Genomic DNA, 9,622 nt, shown 5'->3' on the forward strand with positions numbered 1-9,622 from the left:
TTCTTTCCACTTACTTTGTGCTCTTGGATGTGAATGCCAGTATTACAGGCTCACAGCATGTGTACCACATGGACATTTCTAGACCATGCCTAAGCATGGAATTATGAGGTGAAAATCAGCTTCATGGTGTGAAAAATGCCAATTGCTTGTTTTTTAAATTTTTAAAAGTTTAATAGTAATAAAATGGTTATTAAAATAGTAATACAATTAGAGTAATAATAATTTGGACAATTTGAATTAGGACAATATGAGACAATAGAGACAAGGAGTTATGGATGTCCGGGTACCTTTTTCTGGGCAGCATGAGCCCGAAAAAGGACACCTGTTAACAAAGGATTAACCCTTAAAAGCAATAGCCTGTTGCATATTCATACACCTCATACATGATGCATAAATTCCATTCAAACACAGGATTCTGTCTGGTCATCGTCAGCTTCTTCCTCTGAATACTAACAGCACCTTTGAGGCAGGAAGAAGTTCGTTTCTTCTGCTGAGAGGGCAATAAATTCCCTTTCTCTGAAAGATTTAGGTGTCCTGTGGCTGCTATCTCTCTGTGAGTCCTTTCTTTTAAAAAAAAGTATCCAAAATAGCATAGTTTCTATTTTAACATTTTTTTATAACCTAAAACTGTATTTAGCACACTGCTTAAGAGAATTAACACAGCATTAGTTTCTAACACAACACGTATAATATTCTTTTTAATACTTGCAAAAAGCCAATCATAAAATACGCATCTTTCACAATGGCTTGGCGTCCCACATGCATCAAGCCCCAGCACACAGAGGAGGGCTAACCCCACCACAAAGACCGCTGGTAGGACTAACAGCTCCAGATCGGCCCAGGAGGAATAAAGGCAGGAGAGTTTTGTCCCTTCCATAACTGGAGGTGTCAATGGCTCCCTGAAGCAGCAGGCACCTTGGCACCTTGCTCTGTGCCTGCGTAAGCGGCTGCGGGCAGGGAGCTGGGGCCACGCCGTGTCTGGGAAACACCGGGACGGAGGGAGGGAGGGATCCGTGTCCAAAGTGCACGAAGGGCAGTGCTGAGGTACTGACATTCGTGCTGGGACGGTCAGTCACCTCTAAAGAAGTGTCCAAACAAAACTCAACAAATTAATCAAAGCCCTCACGGACACCCAAGCTACTCTAACAGCACAGCAATCTGGGTGAGCTTAGCCCGGTCAGGTTTTCGTGCTGGGTAGTACAACAGGGAGAAGGAAAGGAAACGCAAGCCCGAGCCTGGCGCAGGTTGTGGAGCTGGGCTTGGCTTGTTTTCTTGGTCAGAGGCAGCTGACTGTATATCGGGAAACAGCACTGCCCAGAACCGAAAGAGAAAGCAGAGATAGCGATCTTCACGTGACAAAAACAGGCTGGGGACAGCCCTGCGCAGCCAGCGCAGCTCCGCCGGCAGCCGCAGAACCGCTTGTGTCCTATCCCGGCACCAGAGCCCTCTGCAGCGTGTTCCAGCTCCGCTCCCACCCACATGGGCAGCCCGTAAGTATCCTGCACTGAGACCCCGCTTTCTAATGTCACTGGCACTGGGGAGAACTGCCAGAAGTGGTGTTGCAGGTTGCAGATGTCTTGGAGGGTCCTTCCCCTGCTTTAAGATGCTTTAAGGGCAGTTCCCCCACAGTCTGTCGCATTTGCTGCTGGTTGGTTTCTGTGTACCAGCAATCCTTAGCTTGTCATGGCCTTTCTTCACCCACGGTTTCTCCGCAGCTTAATCTCCCTGAGGGGAGAAACACGATCCGGATAGCTGGGGTGGGGAGGTGGTGAAGGGACCCGACAGATGTCTTGAAGGAAGAGTGTCATGTCCAAAGCATGACACTTTCCCATTACTCTTGTACAGCATTTTTCCCCTCAGCAGCCAGGGAGAGGAGAGACAGGAAAGTCAAACTGTCTGGGGGGCTCTTCAGTGCCAAAGGAAATGCCCATTCCCTCGCCTCCTTGCACTCAGCCCCACTGCAGCGGCATCCAGTGGCTCACAGAGATGCCTGTCCCTGCACAGATCCTGTGCCAGGGCTGTGTGCCCTCCTGTCCCCTTGCCCAGGGGCTCTGCCTGCTCCTTGCCGGAGGAAGGCACAGCCCCAGCCTGGCAAGGGTGCCCACTGCCTGTGAGCAGCAGAGGGAAGGGCTGTGCAGTCCCAAAAGCACAGAGGGTGCCAGGAGCCTTATGTCCCACACAGAGACCTCAGGGAGCTCCTGAGCCATTCCCATGGGGCCTGTCTCTGCCAGGGAGACTGAGACACAGAGCTCTGCTATGGTGAAACCCAGTGTTTCCATCAATGCCAGTCCAGGAACAAGGAGGCTGGCTCCAGGCTGGAGCTCCCTGTGCTCAGGTTCCCCTTTCTTGCACCTTTGAGGAAGAGCCACAGAGTTTCCCATCCAAAGGCACAGACACCTCCTTAGAGGCAGTGAGACTGTCTGTGAAAACCCAAGCTGTAGACTGGGTGAGAGCTCTTTCCTGTCTGTCTCTCGCTTCTCAGCCAGGCTGCTGCTAAACCTGCCTCAGTGATGAACTGCAGAGCTCACCAATGTCCTATCTGTGTGCCAGGTCTCAGCCTTCACTGCCTCCAGGCCAGTTCTCCATCCAGCTGGCACAGGGCCATCCCAGGCATGTTTTCTGGTCCTGTCAGTCACACATAGGGACAGAGATTTACCTGCTGGGGAGGCAGCAGGAGGCAAAAATGCCAGCAATTTAACCATGAAGAGAGGGACATCGCTGGGAAAATATGTCCTTACACACATGAGCCTCAAAGCAGAGGAGAGGGCAGAGGTGCTATGGGCTTTCCCCAGGTCCCCATGCATGCAGAGATCACACAGCAGCACAGGGTCTCTGAGGTGGCTGTCCTCCACCCCTGCCATATGTTACCATAAACCTGATGGGAATTTAATTCTCTGTCCCCTCTCTAGTAAACATGTGCAACTAGGACAAATTTTGATAGCTTGTACATTTTATGGATACCAAAGGAGTGAGCATGAGATGACTGAACAAAAAGCCATCTTTCTACAAGCCTGCCTTCCCTAGGAAACTGGTCTAAAGAAATACAACAGCAAGAGTTGGTGGGCGGGCAGGGCCAAGAGTCAGCTGGGCTGCAGAAATCCCTGTAGACCTGGTCAGCCAGCCAAGAGCTCCCTCCAAGTGCAGCTTGTTCTTCCTCTCAGGGTAAGGCAGGGCAGCAGGAAGAATGATGAGTGGTGTGAGCCCTTGCAGGACAGGGAGAGGAAGAGCAGCAATGCCTGGGTGCAGGAGACCATGTGTGAGACAAACCAAGCAACAACACTAGGGAAAAGAGAAACCGTGGTGAATTACATTTCACCAGAGGTCTCATTTTGCAGCACATCCTGTGCCCAAGCACAGATATTTTCCTGGTTGCTTGTGTCTTCATTGCAGATTGAGAAAAATGGGCATCCTCCATGTGAGCTTCCAGTCCCTCCAGAAGCCTTTTGAGAAGAAGCCCTCCAAGGGAGGCTACAAGAAGTGAGGAGAAAGCGACCAGGGGAAGTGGACAAGTTGGTATCTGATGCTGTGACCCCCCTTCCATGCTGTGTGTGTGCTTCTCTTGGGAGAAATTTGGGACTGAGAAGTTTCATCTCTGTGCTCATTAAACAGAGGTGCCCCACTTCCAAGTTTCCAGGGAGAGATGAGGAGTGGGAGGGGAATGCTGAAGGGTCTCTAGTCAACAGCACTGAGTACAGATTGAGTAGAGTCTCTTCTGGCACTCTAAAAACTCACAGGCTGTACCAAATTCATAATCAGCTTTGAGTGATTGTCTAGGAGGATATCCAGGTTATCACAGACTCACAGACTATTCTGAACAGGAAGGGACCCAGAGTCCAATTCTTAAGTAAATAATATACCACTGGGTAATAGGCAGTGGAAGGGGACAGTAGGGCCAATGTGAACTTCTTAAAGGAGAGTGGTAAATTATTCTCAGCAGCTGAAGCTTGTCAGAGGGAGGAAGAGTTAATTGCAAAGCCTCAAGCCTAAGGCTGGGCTTGAAGCCAAGGTCCCTTGAGTCCTGTGTTTGTGCCTCTCTGCAGACCTGGCTGGAGAGTGCTAAAATGCCATATGGCTCTGCAGGCAGTGACAGCCTTTCCTGATGCCACTTCCCTGTTTTTCAGCGTGAAGCAGAAGCCTTCAGGACGGCACTAGAGGACAGTACACATTCCGGGGAGAGGAGCAGAGTCGGCTTTGCCAACCAGGCTGAGAGAGGAGCAAGGTGGATGGCAATCACAGGTGTGTCTCAGTAGCACCCATGTCCCAGTGCCTGCAGGAGGATCCAGGGTGCCCCTCTGAGCTTGGCACCTGCCTGTCTGTGTAGGGCACTGCTCCCCAGGCAACCGAGACAGAGGAGCACCATGTCTACCAACCTCAGTGGGTAGCAGAGCTCCAGGTGGAAATAGGGCAGGGAGGCAAGGGGAGCCCTGCAGTTCAGCCAGTCATGTCTGCACTTTACTCAGTAGTCCAAAGACCAAAAGGGATGTGCTTGTCTGATAAAAGCTGAAAGAAAGGCATTATCCCAGAATAGCTCTTATCATGCTTCTTACCAGACAGCAGTTTTTCTCTCCTCCCATTCCTGCAGTTTGCTGACAAATGCCTTTTTCCAGTGAGATCATGATGCAAAGGGCATGTGTGGAGCTGAGTCATACCCTCCTCCCAGTACTGGTCCACGCATGGGTCACACCTTTGCTGTGACCAGAAGTGTAGCAAATGCACTCCCCTCACAGTGCAGTAACACATGTGCAGCACAGTCCTAGGCAGGACTGAGACACTCCTGTTCTGTTTGCAAGGGGAGTCCCCAGACCCCAGCCATAAGGCTCAGAGCCCATCTTGGGAAGGGTGCCATAAGACGCAACAACTGAGAGGTCCCCCCTTCATGTTTTGCAACAGGCATCCCCACAGCAGCTCTTACCATGGTAGCAGGAAAGCATGCAGGCACCAGGATGGGTGTGCTGCCACAGTGGTGTGCCAAGAACCTGCTGCCTGCACTGGCTTTACTGGAGGCTGCTGGGACCCTGGCCCTGATGAGCTACGCTCTGCTGTACGAGGCCGGGAACCTGGTGAACATCCCTGACAAATGCATTGGCTTTTACAACTTCTGCCTGTGGAATGGTACAGCTGGGCAGCTGCAGTGCCTGGACACCCAGCATCTGCAGGCCATGGGCATCAGTCTACTGCAACTGGGACTAGCCAGGGTTTGTGTGTATACCTGCCTGGTCTTCGTCCTCTTCCACATCCCTTTTGTTTTAAATGTGAATTCCACATTTAAAGGGCAGGGAGAGGGATGGAAGATGATTCGCATCATACTCTTCATCAAGATGATAATCCTGTCTGGAGGCCTGGGTATGTTTCTTTTACAAACCTCACACTGGATTCACCCATCTGATTTCACTGGAGGCTTCCTGGCACTGCTTGGGACTCAGGCTCTGCTACTGCTCCAGATTCTCACTGTCACTGTGTACCTCAGCTGGACCAAGTACACACATATGTGTCAAAACCTGTTAACTGAGGAGGCCCTGCTAACTAAGATTTGACAGTGAAGAAGATACAAGAGCTATTGGTAACATGATTTAAAATTGTAATCCATATACAGCTTTACTCCCTAGCAAAAATCTGATTCCCAGTCCAAAGGCTCGTGTCCAGCCATGCTCTGGCACATTGCTGTGTGCAGCATTCCTGCATCAACCTGGCAGCAGACGACAGCCACAGCACAGAAGCTTCCCAGGTACAACAGCGTGTAACACCCCTCAGTTTGGGGCACAGCATCAGTGATAGCACTTCTGGCCCCAAAGAGCAGTGAAGGTAGCAGAACCAGCTACCAGTGGGCACAGCACTCTGCTCATATCTAGTCTAAGTAAAAAAAGTTGCTAGTGCCTCATAGTGTGTGATTAAATTTGTAATTAACTAACAAAATGCTTTTAATACATTTGACCCTACCATATTAAAAAGGGAGCTTGAAAACAGGATCTGTACTTTATGTTTAACTAGGAACTAACAAATGTTCAGGAAAATGTAACCAAGTAGGTAATTTCTTCATAAGTAGACAGGATACATATCACTTAAAATAAACAGCCAATCAACAACCAACCTTCAAGGCTGTGAAGAAAGCCATGTAGGACGATACAGAAGTAACACCAGAAAGAAGCAGGTTTGTAGTTTGAAAACAAGATAACAGACTGAGCATGCACCAACTAAGAACGTGCAATAAAAGGACAAGTGAGGAAGAAGGTTCAACCACCAGCAAAACCCCTTCAGGGGGTAGTAATAACCCCTAAAGGACACTAGATGGCAGAAAAGACTGAGACGGTTAACTCCAATTCATATAAATTTTTTTCAAAATCGGAGTTTTATGTTATGATTTTTCTGTGTAGTGAATATGTAACAACTTTGTAAGTACATGCTGCATTAATTCATCCAGTGGCTGGGAGAATTTATGTAAATAAAGAATGCCTGCTTAACAGTGATATTCTTTGCAGTTGAGTGAATTTGTTTCAAGGGACATGAGGGTCTGTTTTCTCTTGCTTCAGCCTTGGTGGCGATGAGGCTGGTGATGCTGATTTGATCGATTCTTCATTTTAATACATGCTCTCACAGCTGGCCTCATGTGGCTTGTTTGTCCTTTTTTTTTTATTGGGAAGAGGATTCCGAGCCATCTTCATTCCTTCCCAGACCCCCATGCACACTAGCCCCAACACGGGGTCAGTCCCCTCAGGGCAGTCCAGCCCCGGCCACTCTGCTCCCGTTTGTGTTCCTCAGCATTGGGAAGACAGCTGGAGTCTGGAGGCAAACTCAGCACCAGGCCCAATGGGAACAGCCTGCCAGGCCCCGCTGCAGCTGTGACTGAGGGACCACAAGGACAAGGGAGCCTCATGGCTGAACCATGACCATGTAGCTCTGCCAGCAAAGGTCTTCCAGGTCAGCAGCTCCCTGCTTGCCTCCATGCCCGACACCAACCCACCAAAGGGATACTCACAGAAACCCGAATGTCTTCTTTTATCTGTCCATGCTCTGAAATGTGAAACAGAATCAAACACATCCTAATCTGGAGCCAAATCCCACTGAGCCCAGCACAGACTGGGAGAACTGAGTACCTCCTTCCTTTCCCCCCTAGCCTTCCTGGGTATCCTACCAGCTACACAGGGCACCGGCACAGCAGATGGATGCACAGCCCCCACCAGGCCCTCCTCCCACCCTTCCCAGGGCCGCGGGAGGAGACACCCGCCCCATTATGCCCTCTTCTCCAGGGAAGTCAGAGATGTTAGCTGAAAAAGATCTCCCTGACGTATTTCAGGACATCGTCCTCAGAGTTCTCCGCGCCTGTCCCCTCTGCTTCAGCACCAGCAGCAGGAGGGGATGGAAGTGCCGGACCGCGGTCGCTGCCTCCATCCGTGCTGGCCTCGCTTGGTGTTGGCGGGATCTCCTGCTCCTCCTCGCTCCCGGACAGGGCCTTCTCCTCACCTTCCTCGCTCTGTAGATTCTGATCAGAAGGAAAACAACAAGGGCCTGCCGTGCATGACTTCACGCCGGGAGCACCCAAGGAGCAGGAGGGCAGCCCACCATGCCCGTGAGCCGCGCCTCGCCAGGCCCCAGGCCCGCGGTTGTGCTTTGCAAAGGCAGCAGCGCCGCTGGGACAGAGAGGAGAGGCCGGGAAAGCCATGCGGCACCGGCAGCGCCCTCCGGCCCGCCCGGAGAGGGCCGCCAGGGAGCCGCGGGCAGCAGCGCTTCCTTGCCCGTCCTCCGGAGCTGCCGCCCCCACCCCCGGAGGTCCCGGCTCACCTCGGCCAGGACCGCCAGGGCCACCTCCAGCAGCTCCGCCTCGTTCATGCAGTACAGCGCCGCCGGCCTGGGCAATGCACAGAGGACGCTCAGCGCGGGCAGCGCTGGGCTCGCCCTCCCTCCCGCCGCCCCGGCCTCTCCCCCGCCCCAGCGGCGCTACCTGCGCCCCGCCGCCGCCCGCCGCCGCCCGGTGCTGGGGGCCGGGGCCGCCGCCGCCCGCCCGTCCCCCGCCGCCCCCATCCAGGCGGGGAGCTGCCGCCGCCGAGCCCCAGCCGCCATGCCCACGCGGGGCGGTGCCGCCGGGGCGCCTTCCGCCGTCACACCGGGGCTGCTTCCCGCCCGACCGGGACACAGGGGAGCTGGAAAAGCAGCCCCAGGCCGCCCTAAAACCCAAGTCACGACAGAGCCCCGTGTTTGATCAGACAGGCAGGCAATATCGCGTTCTTCCATACTCCGTCAAGGAGCAAACACGGCTCTGGGCCAGCTGCGGAGCAGACGGGGCGTTGGGAACGAGGCGTGCAGCCTCCGAGCCCCGGGGCAGCCTGGCGGGCCGGGCCCGGCGCCGCCCCGAGCTCTCGGTCGCGGTGCCGCCGTGCCGCCCCGGAACGCTCGGTTATGGTACCGCCGTGCCGCCCCCGAGCGCTCGGTTACGGTGCCGCCCTGAGCGCGCCCGCCGCCGCCAGGGCGCCCTCTGCGGACCCGGGCGCGCAGGGCAGCAGCGCTCCGCCGGAGCGGCGGGGACTCGTGCCGGGAAGCGAGGAGACGGGAGCCTGGGCCAAGGATGGTGAAAGCCCCTCTGCGAATACAGCATGTTGAGCATTGTTCTAGGAAAACATGTTCATTCCTTCCCTCCAGGTTTCTGGCACAGTATCAATTTTGTGCTAATGTACTATCATTTTGCGTAGCAGCCTTGGACTGGCACTTGTTTTTTACACTTTCTTTCCCTGTTTGGGGGTTTTGTGTTGCTCATAGTCCTACTTATGAAGCAAACCTGAAAGTAGTCTCTCTCCAGAAACCTCAAGTGACCCTCTGTGAGGGCTGGAAGGTAACATCTGGAAGAAAGTAACATCCATGGTAGCGTTCAGGACCACATTAAATGGGGCTTTGGACAACATGGTCTAGTAGAAGGTGGCTGGGCTCATGGCAGCGTTGGAACTAGAACAGCTTTAAGTCCCTTGCAATCCAGACCATTCTGTAATTTTGTAATTCTAAATTCTAAAACCCCTATGCAATGTAGTCAGCACTGCAGGGTTTGGAATACAGCCACAATCTTTCTTGGCCTTTTGAGAGGCAAACAAAGGCTCCTATTTGAGAGCTCTCTAAACTCCCAGACAAACCCTGGGAATTCCTGAAGCCAGTTCGAATTCAGCACTGGATTTGAGGGGACACTAGCTCAGACTGGCATGAAGAGCAGTTGCACCATTAGTATCATATCCCACTGAGGTGGAAACCCTGTATTTAGATGTCAGTCTGGCAGGAGACCTGTCAATCTTGGAGAATGGAAGGCAGCGTTATGAGTGTAGTCAGCAGGAGCAAGTTACTCCATGGACAACTGGTACCTGTAGCATGAATATGCCTGTAGTGAGGATTTCAGTATCCAGCAGTGTTATCCTTGAACAGCTGTCTGTGAGCATGGATACCCATATGGCTCATGAATGGCCATTCATTTTCCAGCAAAGTGTATGCTCTGCCAAGGAACAACAGTACCACAAACTCCCAGTACAGGCCAAGGACACAAGCAGCAGAAAGCTCCATGGCAATGTGTAAGCAGATGAAATGTATCTGCTTAGTCCATTCAAGGGCTCTGCAATGCCTGAGCACAGCACTTGCCTGATGTTGGGGGCTT

General features: G+C 52.7%; 2 protein-coding genes across 3 annotated transcripts; one reads left to right on the forward strand and one right to left on the reverse strand.

The window, feature by feature from the left end:
- The first annotated feature begins 1,092 nt into the window (after positions 1-1,092).
- Positions 1,093-6,563, forward strand: TMEM140 (transmembrane protein 140). Of its 2 annotated transcripts, none has more exons than XM_014271827.3 (4): positions 1,093-1,490; positions 3,391-3,513; positions 4,122-4,236; positions 4,891-6,563. In XM_014271827.3, exons 3-4 carry the CDS (start codon positions 4,224-4,226, stop codon positions 5,532-5,534), a joined length of 657 nt encoding a protein of 218 aa, XP_014127302.2. In that variant the 5' UTR covers positions 1,093-1,490; positions 3,391-3,513; positions 4,122-4,223; the 3' UTR covers positions 5,535-6,563. The 2 variants fall into 2 exon arrangements, with proteins under 2 accessions (XP_014127302.2, XP_005480786.2); XM_005480729.4 differs by having other exon boundaries at positions 1,094-1,490; positions 3,391-3,509.
- On the reverse strand, positions 6,538-8,201 carry CYREN (cell cycle regulator of NHEJ). Its single transcript, XM_005480795.4, has 3 exons — positions 7,937-8,201; positions 7,777-7,843; positions 6,538-7,477 (listed from the first exon to the last, which is right to left on the reverse strand). The coding sequence occupies exons 1-3, from the start codon at positions 8,053-8,055 to the stop codon at positions 7,259-7,261; spliced, it is 405 nt and encodes a 134-aa protein (XP_005480852.1). The 5' UTR covers positions 8,056-8,201; the 3' UTR covers positions 6,538-7,258.
- Between the last annotated feature and the right edge of the window lie 1,421 nt (positions 8,202-9,622).

This window comes from Zonotrichia albicollis, chromosome 4 (genome assembly GCF_047830755.1).
Source record: "Zonotrichia albicollis isolate bZonAlb1 chromosome 4, bZonAlb1.hap1, whole genome shotgun sequence".
Lineage (NCBI taxonomy): Eukaryota > Metazoa > Chordata > Aves > Passeriformes > Passerellidae > Zonotrichia > Zonotrichia albicollis.

Excerpts from the sequence above, each read along its gene's own strand:
- CYREN (XM_005480795.4), bottom strand. The coding sequence starts at position 8,055 with ATGGCGGCTGGGGCTCGGCGGCGGCAGCTCCCCGCCTGGATGGGGGCG. Across the intron at positions 7,844-7,936 it reads CGGGCGGCGGCGGGGCGCAG|GCCGGCGGCGCTGTACTGCA; the intron begins GTAGCGCCGCTG and ends TGCATTGCCCAG. Across the intron at positions 7,478-7,776 it reads CCCTGGCGGTCCTGGCCGAG|AATCTACAGAGCGAGGAAGG; the intron begins GTGAGCCGGGAC and ends CCTTCTGATCAG.